Consider the following 14,493-nt stretch of genomic DNA (forward strand, 5'->3'; position numbering starts at 1 on the left):
TTCACTAGTTGTAACATACTAATTTAAGAGTTAATAATAGGAGAAACTGTGTGGAGTAAAATGGGATTCAGGCACTATCTTTGCAACTTTTCTGTAAATCTGAAACTACTCTAAGAACTTTCTCAAAAAAATATTAAGTAACAATTATTGAGGACATAGTATATGCCAACTCCTAAGCAGTTACATCTACTAAGTACTGTAATCTTCACAACAACCCTATAATGCAAACATGATTATCCCATTTCATAAGGAAACTGAAGTAAAAAGGGGCAAATTAATTTGCCCAAGGTTGTTACATAGCCAGGAAGGGCTGGAGCAGGGAATGGAGCCTAAGAGAAATAATTTTTCCCTTCTTATAGAAGATGATCTCAAGAAGTGTCTCTTAACATCATGATTTGATTCTCTGATTTTTAATAGATCTGTTGTGTTGAGGATGGAGCTTATGGAAAGTTAAAAAGCTAATATTGAGGCATTTTGGAAACTATGGTAACAAATAGATTAACAGGGTTTCAAACTCCTACTAGAGCGATCGGGGTGGGAGAGAGATTATGGGTATAAATGTGAGTAACTTAAGCTTTATAAAAACAATTTCAATAAAATGAGGAATTTACTTAGTGGGATAAATTGGCAGTGGTTATTACCCAAAAGTATAGTAGGGAAAATGGCCACACTCTAAAGGATTAAGACAGCTGGCTCAGGTAGAGTGCATACCATTATGTGAAAATAATCATAAAAGTTTTAAAACGTGGATAATTGTCAAATTGTGTAACTTGATTGTGAACAAAATTAGAAGCCTAAAGATTACAGTCAGCTGAAGGGGGGAAAAAATCTTTAGGAGCATAAAGAAGGCACTGCTATGCATAAGAGAAAAAGTGAAGTGTAACAATCAAAGCATAACAAAGAATGAGGTTTGGTTTTGTTTAATATAGTAGAGAATTGAAATCTAAGAAAGAGTCAATGAAGCCATTATTTTGGTAGGCAAACCTAGAAATGGTTGGCTCCCATAAAGGAAATGGTGGAAGACCTGAATAGATTCATTCAGAAATAGTGTGAGGCAGAGAAAGCAGCCTCTAATATGACCTTCAGCAGTACGATTGACTTGTGCATTGGCTGAAATTATTTTATGTTTGAATGAGTCTTTTCTTATAATCTTCCTTTTCTTCCTAGTGCTGGACTTGGACTTTCTTTTTCTTCATATTGTTTCCTTATTTCCATTTATATCAGCCATAAGGCAAAGCCTTCATTAGATGTTTTCTGAGAATGTGTGTTCAGAAAGGGACAGAAATAGAGTAGGAAATTTTCCTTAATATAAGCAAATCTCTTCTCTTTTTTCAGGCTGACATCTTCACAAAACAGAAAGTAGATTTCAGTAAGGTTTCCTTCCTATTATATTGTTACCAGAAAGACTCTATATTTCAATGAAATCTCCTCTTAAATTTCTTAAAAACATAAAAGATGTCAGTACTATGAATATTACTTTATACTTCACATAGAAGCCAATGATTATCAATATCTGAAAAAAAAAAGATGTCAAATAAAATACATATAATAAAAACTATGTGTTGTAATAAAGGTGATTTTTCAAAGAATTCACCACATATTAGACTACAGGAAATGTAATTTTTTTAAAATGCACTCTTGGGGCACCTGGGTGGCTTAGTCAGTTAAGTGCCGACTCTTGATTTCAGCGAATCTCATGATCTCATGGGTCATGACATGGAGCCCCAAGTCAGGCTCCACACTCAGCGGGGAGTCTGTTTGAGATTCTCTTTCTTCCTCTCCCTCTGCGCCCCCTCCCCCTCACGCATGCTCTCTTTCTCTCTCTCTAAAATAAATAAAGTGCAGTCTTGGAAGACCAGTGTATTTAGTAAGTGCTCTCCAGAGAAACATAAGCAAGAGAATATATAGATATAGGTACAAATATGGACACAGATAGACATATAATATCTTTTCTTCCCAAAAGATCGTTCCGTGGTCTGGCATATGATTTAATGAAGGCTCACCTCAACCACAGGTTTTGAACTTTGTACACAGTAAAAAGAAAGTTATTATTTAACATAGCACAAATTTGTAAGTGACAGACATCTGACAAAACATTAAGAAATCAAACATTTAGCTAAGCATTTAGAGAAATGACTTACCATGAGTTATGGATTTTAAAACCGTCCCCAAAGGATTTACAGCAAATCCCTTCACTGAAGACATTTAAAATTAGATTCAAAGAAAAACTTGAGTGAGAGCATACTGGAGTGAAAACTCCCACACTAACAAATATGAAACAGATGAATTTTAGCTTTTTCTATTTTTAATATCCACAACTGTTATTTTTCTGATTCATTAAAAAAGAGATTTGGTATTCTAAACTCTTGGCCACAAATAACATGGAATAAAATAAAAATTAAATCAGCATCATTTAATTACAGTTCCAGAGACCTATAGATATATGACAAGACATTCCAGGCCAAAACCGTAAACTTTGAATATTGTTTTTATCATTCACAGAAACAGAGGGTTCTTAGGGAAGTTCTTCTTTAGCAAATGATCTACTCCCAAGCTTCCCACAATCCACTGGGGATTCTGACTTGCGAGCTCTGCAGCTGATTTTAATTGCCACGATGATGCATAGAGAGAGATGTGATATCTGGAATAACTGACTTCTAAACAATGAGGGGCTTTAAAGATTAAAGTCAACACTTTAAATTGCACTCACAACTGAATAGGAAGCAAATGCTGACCATAGAATGCAGGTGTAACATTCTCCATATGTTTTGAAACTTGTAGCTGAAAGAGATCAAGCCCTCTGCATCACACGCAATAAAAACTCAAGGACAGTGCATTACAACATTCTGTTTTGAAGGTCAGAGGCGTGAGGCTCCTGATGGTAAATAGAACAAACATATTGTGAGAAGTGTTCTTAGACATAGGATGCCAGTCTGAAAAGTCAGCACACATCTGTGAGAACTTCCCAGCAAAGGCAAGCAGAGTGTTCTAGCTAAATATTCCTTGAGTGCCTGAAATGTTGGCCTGGCAATGAATGGGTCCATGGGTCCTGATGTTACCTGACAACAGTTAAGAACACGAGATGCGTGAGGAGCTGGCTAGATCCTTTCAGGTATGAGAAATAATGCTTGACTTCATGCCTAAATAAGAGTTCTCTGAACACTATAAAATTGAAGTATAAAGCCTTTAAAAATAACTTATTCCATAATCATAATATCCTTAAGAAACAGTACATCCCTAAAAGTAGACAGTCTTTGGTGAACAAAACAGTATTAAATGCAAAAATTAAATGAAACAAGCCAGGAGTAACCCTGCCAAAGAGAAAGAAAATCCTCCAAATAGTCTAGTTTTGTTTTAGCCACTGACATATGGGAAAATTTATGTAGTAAAGTATATGCTTATAAAGTTTCAACTTATATTTAGTTGGGGAAACAATTTATTATACCAAAAAAGCATAAATGTGTGACAGATGGCAATGCTTTTTTTTTTTTCTTTTCTTTTTCTCTTCTTGGCAGGGTCCCTTTTTTGGGGGAATGGCTTTCACTTCTTAAAACTATGACCATTGTCATTCACACCTATTTTCTGAAATTAAACAGACCAGTTCTATGATGAAACCTCCTATAAATTTGGTTACTGTAAAATGTCTTCCCCTTTTGTATCATAAATTATCTACAGTGCCACTTTCCCTAGAATAATGAAATAGGCCAAAAGTACGCAAAAGGCATAGAACTTTCGTTTCAAATTCTCTAAATCTGTTTAAAAGAAATCTACATAAAAGTCTTCTACAAAATCTTTTATTCTTTTAGGACTTTAATGAAGGAAACTATAAAAGATTATATTGGAAGTACATCCTTCCATCCTGAAATCTCTATTTTTCACATTTAAAATGTTCAATTCCTCTAAATCATTTGCTAGATCATAATTTATGTTCACAGATGTCTTAGTGAAGGGTCACGGTTTGCTTTCTGAAAAATGAGCAAAAATCTCCATAGGTGTATGTGACATAAGCAGACGAATTTATTGTATTGCTCTAATATGCAAACCTCTTCTTTAAGGAATTTATTAACGTGATAAAGAAGTGAATGAATGTACTGTAGAAGCAGGTGGAGGGCAGGGTAAAGGGTGGAAAGAGGGTGGATACCACTGACTATAGTCACCAGAAGGTCAAGGATTGGACATTTTACCCTCCACAGTGGCCAGCCCTGCATCCCGCCTCCTTGAAAGTCACGAGCTCGTTTTCTCAGGCCGATGGGGGAAGGCCAGCTACTGTTAGATTTATTAAAAGCTGACTCTCAAATGAAAATTATCAGAAATGTTAGAGTAGTTAGGGTAACTCTAGCTGCTATAACAAATGCCAATATTTCAGTAGCTTTAGAAAATAAAAGTCTATTTTTCATGCACTTAGTGGTCCCAAGCAATGCCTTTGGTGGAGAAAACAAGGTAGCACTCAGGAGTAAGGGAGACTTTGGTACCTCTGTGTCACAATGATCATTCAGAAATGTAGGGCTTTCTGTGTCACCCCAATATCTGGGCAGATCAAGGAAGGGCATGAATAATGCTTGCAAGATATTTTTAAGGGCCAGACTTGGATGTGCCCATATATCATTCTGCTCATGTACCCTGGCTAGAACTCAGTCACATGTTCCCATCAAAGGATAAGAAAGACTGAAAAATGTCTTCCGACTCTCACAGCAGGAGGAAAAAGAATGAAATGTTTGATGAATAGCTAGTCAGTTTTTACCACAGTATATGTCACAAAAATTTTGTTGCTGCAAAAACTGGAGTTAGACAGCTGTCACTTATAAGACGAAGCTAGTGACACTTTCTCTGCAGTTTTTAAAAAAAATCTTACTTTTTTGTCCTCATTCCATTTTTTCCGTTCATTCCTCTTTCTTATCTGCAACCCATCTTATTAATCATCTGCTAGCAATTTGGCTGAACCAATTGTCCATAATGTTTTATATTGAAATATGCATTCACATTCAAGAAGAAAGAAAATTAGTAACATAGTATGACACACATAAACATCTAGTTAAATTTTTTATAAAATCTAACTGGAAGGCCAACAAACTTTTTACTGCTTCTCTAGTAAAAATGAAAGACCTTTTTCCCAGACGGTTTAAACCCATGCGAAGAGTTATGATCAAAATGAAGAATGATGTAATCAATGACTATATATATATATATATATATATGTCTGAAAGTGATTGGTCTTTATATTCAAACTGCGACCCAAAGAACAGTTTTCACCTAATAAAGAAAAATTTAATGATGAACAAAATTTTGGAGAAATTTCTATGATAATGTATCAGTGGCAGCCTAGGTGGTTGCAGAAACCCTCAGGAAAATCTCTTTCTGCATGATTCCTCTGGGCTCACTACGCATCAGACATTTTATTCTCATAACAAGAGAGGGCCTAGAGGTATGACTTGCTACTAGGCTGCATGGATCTAGTCCCTCCCAGAAGACAAATAACATATTTAGACACAATGCAACATTTAGACACATTGTAATAAGACATATTGCAGCAAGAAAGGAAAAGTGGATGTTTTTTGTAAATTTCCTATGAAAAGACTATTTCTAGAAATTGTGCTTTCTCTTTAATAATCTGTATTAAACAACTGAGGCAGGAGGAGAAATTTTCCCTTCGTTGGGCCAAATTATGAATAGGAGTTGGGAAGCAGCAGCATCTTTAAACCCATTCCACCTCCCCAAAACGAAGTGAGATAGTGGCTGGATATCACCATGACCATCACACATAATTTATTCCTCAAAGAAAGCAACAAAAAGCATTAGAACATCTTCCCCTGTAGAAGGTCAGCTGGCAGGTTGTGCTGAATGAAATTAAGCCGCAGGTCACATGGGTCACCTTAGCCATTCCTGGCCCATTGGGATCATTGAAGCATCTCACCTCTGGGCAAGTTCCAGGTTCAGGGGAATAGTTAGACATTGCATTTTACAGGTACTGAAAGCAAAACACCTTCGATTGAGTTTTGCCCTGTCTGACCTTAAATCAGTTTTATTGTAATAAAAAAATAAATAAAAGTAAGCCTAGGCCCCCAAATGGTGGCATCTCTCATTTTGGCAGTCCTAAAACTGTTGTAGAGGTTAATTAAGTGCACTGGATTTGTGAACCCGGACAACCCCAGATTCTAACCCTGGTGCCTCAGTCACACACTGTGAGACTTGCAAGAAGGTGGTTGTAAGAATTAAATGATAGAACTATATACAGGATATAGCAGTGATCGTGAGACAGGAGCTGTTGTTATTATGATTACTATTATTACTGTCATTATTATTTGGGGGAATCTGACCACCATCTTTAGGATCTTTAGGTAGTGGTGAGCGTGGGGGAGGCAGGGGGTGGAGGGGAAGAAAGACTGCTTACCAGTGGGGGGACAGTTTGAGAGAACTGGCTCTGATTAGGCAGAGAAGACAACCTAGAAAGACATTAATCCCCAACTACAGTTTTATAAAGGATCTCTTAGAGAAGTGCTCCCACTTGAGTAGGAATTCCCTGGGAGGAGGACCCAAGGCTGAAGCTAAGGATGGAGGTCAGGGTGATAAATTTGCATATAAGGAAGCAGTCCGAGCAGATTAGTATGAGTGAGGAAATGGCATGGGATGTCTCTTAAGGAAATCAGCTCTCCATTCTAGGTTGCCCAGGGTCGAAAAAATCTTGGTGTCCAAGTCTTGGGTGGGATTCCAGGGATTTTGAGTTTCTAGACAATGCCTTGGGCCAAAGAGGCTCCAAGAAGCAGCAGAGGGGCCAAGCGAGTAAAAGGAAGTAAGCAGACCAGCTCGAGGCCAGCCTCGGCCTGACCTCTCCCATTTGCACAGTTGTGCAGCTGGAAAATCCTAAAATTTAATCAAGGAGTCTAGGAGTCCGGCCTGAGGGTTGCGGCATGCTGGTTGCTATGGAGACGGAAGCGGTTGGCCTGTGGATTAAGAGCAGGTTTGGGGGAGGGGAACCGAAGTCGTTCAGAAACTGGGCGTGGCTTCGGTTGCTATGGCAGCAGGGACGCTTATTCCAGGCCTGAGCCCAGTTTAGACAGCCCATGCTCCTCCCGTCTTTTGCATGGCACCCAAGAAAGAGAAAGGCGGGACTGTGAGCAACAGTTCTAAGATATGGGAACCCTCGCTCATCGGTGCACACTTCAATCAGGTGAGCTCCGAGCCCCGTAAATCCTTTCTGACCCCCGCAGTGCCAAAGCTCCGCCAGAGCCTCCAGACGGCGCTGCCAGGCTCGCCCTCTCGTCCAGACGCCCCGTCGCCCCTGCCGAAAACAGTTCTTGATCCCGCTCTCCCCAGAAGGATCGCTCCTCCCACGAAAGACCCGGGGTCCCATCAGCGGAGAATGAGCGTTGAGGGCAGAAGGGGACACCGGGTGAATCAGTGCGATTTCAAAGTGTGGAGAAAGCTGAGTGGTGGGGAACAGAGGTGGTATAGCCATGACACCTCACGATCCTTTTCGGCGGAGTCGCCCAGACGGCACTCCAAATTACACTGGAGCCGTCTTTATGAACTTTTCTCTTCCTCCTGACTTCTCCTGGAGGGCAGAAATCCTGCTGATTCACCCGTAGCCTGGCCTATAGTAGGGCTTCACTGAATGCTGTAGGAAAAGAGACATGCAGCAGCTAAGATATCAATGTATTTCATACAAGTGAGCTTTCTGCAGGTAGGAAAAGATGAAATTCTTATGCAATGCCCTGATACCATGATATCAAACTTTTGAAATATTTTGAAGGTACTGTAAGATATCAGAGTACTGATGGATTGGCTGCTAGAAGCATCCGTAGGGTAGCAAAAAAAGAACCAGGCAGTCTGTAACCCACCTGCCAGAGGACTTCAAATTGCACAGCACCCCCAACGGACTCGCTCCCTACCCCACTCACACCCACCAACATTTAGTTCACTGGGGAGGCCAATAGCTCCTCTCACCTGTTGCTGGGAATCCACTTCCACACTTAGTTGTTTCTGAGTCTAAGATAACATTTAGATGGAGAAAGGCTGATTCTGGGAATTGCAGTCTGCCATTCCAATGTATTTTAAAAACTGAAAAAAAATCTTTTTTCATCTTCTGTGTGTGTGGATAATGCACTAGAAAATCATCACTTAAGGGACAAACATATCCAAAGTCTCATTTGTCCTTATTTTCTACTGTAGTGCTTTTTTCTCTAAGAAAGGTAATTCTGTCTGATATGGAATTCTACCTGATGAAGAATTTCATGAAAGTGGTTAAGATTCTGCTGATGCTGACATGACGTCATGGAATTTGGGGTTATTTCTTTAAGAATGAAGGATGTCAGCTCAGTAATTCTCAGTTACGTCCTCAGATTCTGAAAGATGTTTTTCAAAATAGTCTGTATAAGCACCCTCTCTTTTGCTTTTGTAAGTCAGCCCTAGCCAAAATAGCTTTTTCTCCATTTGCTTTGGGATTGTGAAGGCCAAGTTTGGGCTTGGAGTGAAACTTTCTGCTTGAATTATAAACTGCTGAACAACAGAATTTGATGGAGGTGCTGACACTGCATTAGCTTTAGTGTTGCAAATATGAAGCTATAATTTTCCTAGTTGAATGGAAAACCTAAAGGCACTATTTTTCCTTATGGCTTGAAAACCTGAAATAATACTCAGCTTTCTCAGTTCTGCTCAGAAAGTATAATTTCAATAAATCTTACATATTAAAAGAAAGAATTTGAACTCAAAATAATACATAGTCTTAACTACAAAGGATGAACTTCTTCAGTTTGTTGAATACATGTTTTTTAATAGCAGGGGAAGACAACTGCCCACTGTCTCCTCTCATATATCTTTTTTTCTCAGTTTGATTTCATGTCTGCTCCAAGAGGAAAATTCCTGGATTAACCCAGCAGTCCAATGCCCAGAGGCATGCCTTAACCACCAATGTAACAGACTCTGAATTTGCGTTAAAGCTGATTCTAGAGGTGTGAATTCCTTATTCTCAAGGTTTAGCCAAGTGCACATAGTGGGTACTCAAAAACTGTTTTGCCTTGGCACCCAAAGTTTCCTTCTGTACAGTTGCTATTCATGGAAATATTGCATTCCAGTATGTGCAGTTGTGTGTATGTGTGTGCGTGCATGTGCTGGGGGTTGAGAGAAAAGGAAGTCTTTCAGTCTTCCATAAGCCAGTTTTTAGAATTAGCTGATTAAAGAATTCACATCAGTAGTATAAAGAACTCGTGTTCACAGGGAGCTGCACTAGACTTAAAAGAGAACCAACAAATTTACAATTTGGTTTCAATGAATCTACCTTGTATCTGTATTTTGGTAACTAACTTCTAGTCTCTATCTAGTCATTTAGTGCTTAGTAACAGACTGTCTTGTATTATTTGCTATCATTTCGTGTTTTAGGACCAACTAACATGTACTAAAAAAGGAGGAATTCTGGGGTCTGGATGGCTCCGTCTGTTGAGTGTCTGATTCTTGTTTTCCGCCAAGGTCATGTTGGGTTATTTGCTAATTTTTTTAAAGACAATATTTATTTGTTTGTTTCTTTTTTTGTTTATTGGTGGGGAGAAGCAGAGAGAGAGAAAAGAATCTCAAGCAGACTCTATGCTGAGTGTAGAGCCCAACCTGGTCATGACCTTGGCAGAAAACAAGAATCAGACACTCAACAGACCGAGCCATCCAGACCCCAGAATTGCTCCTTTTTTAGTACATGTTAGTTGGTCCTAAAACACGAAATGATAGCAAATAATACAAGACAGTCTGTTACTAAGCACTAAATGACTAGATAGAGACTAGAAGTTAGATGAATGTGGGCTGGGATTGTCAGGGAATGTTTTGTAAAATAACTTGCCTTTAGCTAGGCCCTAAAGAATGGGGAGAATTCGAGTAGGTAAAATGAAGGAGAGTGATTATTTTGGGTAAGGAGGCCATGCTTTAAATAAATCTGGAACATTTAAATTGAGAAAGAGAGATATGGATTAGACTGCTTCTGGTAAATATTGCTCCTGCATTAAGCCCACCAAATAGTCATTTACTAACTTGCTATCTGTATATATAAAACATTTGTCTTATTAATATACATGAAATATCACACCTCAAATTAGGTCAAAAAATATTTAGGCATAGTGGCAATAAGATTTTAAAAACACATCTTAATGTGGACTTGTACATGACAAAGACATTATATTTAAGATCTCCAGAAGCATTAAGGAGTTAAAGATTTTTTTTCAAAGATAAATAAAATATTTTCATTTATATTTTCATATATATTTCAATTATTTCAAATATTTCAATAGAGGCTGTCTTGTAGAGGCTGTCAAGGCAGACTCTATCGGTCACATGAGAGGAAAATGTGTTTAACCTAAACACTTGGTGACTGAAGGTGCTATCTGGAGACAGCCTGGTCTAAGATATTTTTATTTGTATTTTTGGGAAGTGTAAAATATAATAACGTGAAATTTGCCATTTCAACCATTTTTTTTAATTTATTTTTTAAAAGATTTTATATATTTATTTGACAGAGAGAGGCGGGTAGTATAAATAGGCAGAGTGGTAGGCAGAGAGAGAGGGAGAAGCAGGCTCTCTTCTGGCCAGAGACCCTAATTCAAGGCTGAATCCCAGGACCCTGGGATCATGATCTAAACCAAAGGCAGGTGCTGAACCAACTGAGCCACCTAAGCACCCCATTTCAACCATTTTTAAATGTACTATTTGGCGAAATTGAGTACACTCATATTGTTCAACCATCATCATCAATTATCTCCAGAACTGTTTCATCTTCCCTGATTGAAAATGTACCCTTTAGTAATGCCTGGGTGGCTCAGTTGGTTAAGCGTCTGCCTTCAGCTCAGGTCATGATCCCAAGGTCCTGGAATTGAGTCTTGCGTGGGGCTCCTTGCTCAGCAGGGAGCCTGCTTCTCCCTCTGCCTTCCACTTCCCCAGCTTGTGCTCTCTCTCTTTTTCTCTGACAAATAAATAAATAAAATCTTAGAAGAAACTACACGCTTTAATGAATTCCCTATGCCCCTCTTCCCCCAGCTCCTGTCAACCACCATTCTATCTTATGTCTCCATGAATTTAACTAGTTTAGGTATTTCATGTAAATATAATCATCCTGGGGTACCTGGGTGGCTCAGTGGGTTAAAGCCTCTGCCTTCTGCTCAGGTCATGATCTCAGGGTCCTGGGATCGAGCCCCACGTCAGGCTCTCAGCTCAGCAGAGAGCCTGCTTCCTCCTCTCTCTCTGCCTGCCTCTCTGCCTACTTGTGATCTTTGTCTTTCAAAAAATAAATAAATAAAATATTAAAATATATATATATATATATATATATATATATATATATAAAATCATCCAGTACTTGTCTTTTTGTGACTGGCTTATTTCACTTAGCATGATGTCCTCAAAGTTCATTCATGTTGTAGCATGTATTAAGATTGGCTTGTTTTTAAGGCTGAATAATACTCCATTGTATGTACAGAGTACATCTTATTTATCTAGTCATCCATTGACGGCCACTTGGTTTGCTTCTAATTCTTGGCTACTGTGAATAATGTTGCTATTAATATGACTGTACACATTTTACAAAAAAATTACAAGTGTACAAAAATCTATTTGAGTCCCTATTCCTACTTACAGTTTTTTTTTTAAGTATATATCTAGAAGTAGGAATTGCTGAGTAGTGCGATAATTCTATGTTTAATTTTTTGATGAACTACCATAATATTTTTCACAGTAGCTGTACCATTTTATATTCCCCCCAGCAAGGCCAAGTGTTCCAAAGTTTCCACATCCTCACCAATACTTTAAAATTCATATATATATATGCCATCCTAATGAATGCAAAGTGCGATTTCATTATAGTTTTAATTTGCATTTCCCTAATAATTAGTGATATCAAGCATCTTTTTAGGTACTTTTGGCCAATTCTGTATCTTTTTTTTGTTAATATTTTATTTATTTATTTGAGACAGAGAGAGAGAAAGCAAGTGTGAAGTGGGGGAAGGGATGAAGGAGAGAATCTCAAGCAGACTCCAAGCTGAGTGTGGAGCCCCACGTGGGGCTCAATCCCAGAGCACTGAGATCATGCATGACCTGAACCAAAACCAAAAGTCAGGCACTCAACTAGCTGAGCCACCCAGGCACCCCAAATTGTATATCTTCTTTTGCCCATATATTCTTTTAAGATTTTACTTATTTATTTATTTGAGAGAGAGCATGCACACACAAGTGCTGGGGAGGAGCAGAAGGAGAGGGAGAAGCAGACTCCCCAGTAAGTGGGGAACCCAACATGGGGCTCAATCCCAGGATCCCAAGATCATGATCTGAACCAAAGTCAGACATTTAACTGACTGAGCTGCCCAGGTGCCCCCTGTTGCCCATGTTTTTAGTGGAGAATTTCTGTTTTTTGTTTTTTACTGTGGAATTATAGGACTAATTTATATATTCTGGATATTAAACCTTTATGAGATGTTATGATTTGCAAATATTTTCTTCTCTTCTGTGGTTTCCTCTTCAGTCTGTTGATGGTGTCTTTGACGCACAAATTTTTTAATTCTGATGATCAATTTATCTGATTTTGCTTTTGTTGCAAATGGTGTCAGATCCAAGAAATCTCTACCAAATCCAGTGTCATGAAGGTTTTCCCCCATGTTTTCCTCTCAGATGTTTATAGTTATAATCTTGAATTTAGATATGTGATCCATTTTGAGTTAATTTTTGTAGATGGTGTAAGATAAGCATCCAACCTAGTAATATTTTTGCATGGGATATTCAGTTTTCCCAGCACCAATTGTTGAAAAGGCTATTCCTTCTCCTGGAGAAAGGATGGGACAAGGAAGAGCACAAGTGCCATGAAATTTCCTACCATATTGAATGTGACTTTTTCTTGGTTGCGCGTTCACTTGGTTACTTTAGATCGTTGACTGATTTTAGAGCTCCTATAAAATGATTTTAGTCAGTCTGTAGTTGTTCTTCTAATGTTTCCCGTGAGTACAGAGGACCTGTAACTGCCTAGTCTGCCATTTTGTTGATATCACTGTGGTCTAAGAGAATTTGTAGTCAGTTCCAATCTTTCCGTTTCTTCCAAGCTTATTATATGACAGGTGATGCTGAGAAAGTGGATATTAATAGGGGCTTTGTTCATGACAATTTAGGAAAATTTTCTACAATTATTCAAACAATGGAGCCATTCCCTTTAGGAGCTTACTGATTACACAAGGCCTGTTTCTGGGTAATGTCACATAGCTTCAAAATGACTGAGCTACATGTTTCAATTGGAATTTTGTATTATGGTCAGAATTTTTGTGTCAACACGGGGTAAAAGAACATCGCAGTGTTTTCTATGATAAGTGACAGCATGATAACACTATGGAAAATATTCAGAAGACGGATGCAAATCCTTTTTTTTTTTCTTTAAGATATTATGGACTTTTGCCTCAAATATGTTCTTCACAATTCCAGGTTCCCCAAAAGTTTGTGTTGATTTAGATATCTCACAGGTAGAGTTTTGGGTATTTTCCTAATTTTATTAAATCCTTTCATATTTTCAGAATACCTGAGGGTTTTTTTTTTTTCATTTGTTCCTGGTTTTAGGCCTCATTTTTATGTGTAGCAAAAAGGCAGCCATAACTCATGAGGCCATCTTTAGGCATAACAACTATTCCATTTGCTTGCTGTGATCCACCACAAAGAAACATTAAAAACAACAACAACAAAAAAAAGTTTAATCCACATACCCCTTAACCCAACCAGCTTCACTATTCTAATTCCCTCATTTCATTTTATAATTATGATTTTTGTTCCCTAATACCCAGCATAAGGGACTGAACACTTAATGTCATTTGCTTTATAATTTATCACTAAGATTTTACTTCTTGATTAAGACTTCAGTTTTCTTAAATATAAATATCTATATAATTAAAAATATTTGGGAACATCTACCATAACATATTGAGATTCTTAATGACACTCAGGAGGTCTTGCTTCCAATTTCTATATTTTCATTTTAAATGTATGTTTTTATACATTGAAATGTATGATACTTTTCAAGTAACTAATAATATTTGCATCAAAGACACAAATTGCCGCTATACATGGTAATGCCCTCTTTTTCTATGCTTACGATTTAACTTCCCTCACTTTGGCCCTAGGCTTTCTCTTATAACTCAGTACTTAGTTACAGAATGCCTTGAATTATGTGCTGTCAATTTATGTTTTATAGAGCACAAGTATAATGTGAGCTGCTTCCTAGCAAATAACATATTTATACCCCTTGTACCTACCCCACAATGACTAGCATGGTTGTGAGCATAAGGTATCACACTCAAACTATATTAATGGAATGAATTCCCTGATTTACTTTGAAACATGAAGAAATATATATTGTGGAAACCAGGATAGTTAGTACATGGTGGAGGTGTGTTCTGAGAGAAAAGGAAGGGACAGAAAACAGCTACATAAAAAGCATCACCACAGATACATAACACAATTATGACAATGCCTAGAAAACAACTTTGCAACCATACT

General features: G+C 38.0%; 1 protein-coding gene across 1 annotated transcript in view; it reads left to right on the forward strand.

Moving 5' to 3' along the window:
- The first annotated feature begins 6,984 nt into the window (after positions 1-6,984).
- SPAG17 (sperm associated antigen 17) overlaps positions 6,985-14,493 on the forward strand; it is a 221,863-nt gene continuing 214,354 nt past the window's right edge. Inside the window, exon 1 of the mRNA XM_082688009.1 lies at positions 6,985-7,165. Coding sequence (XP_082544135.1) covers positions 7,079-7,165 — 87 coding nt within the window. The 5' untranslated portion in view covers positions 6,985-7,078. The remainder of the gene's footprint in view (positions 7,166-14,493) is intronic.

This window comes from Mustela nivalis (assembly GCF_964662115.1).
Source record: "Mustela nivalis genome assembly, chromosome: 10".
Lineage (NCBI taxonomy): Eukaryota > Metazoa > Chordata > Mammalia > Carnivora > Mustelidae > Mustela > Mustela nivalis.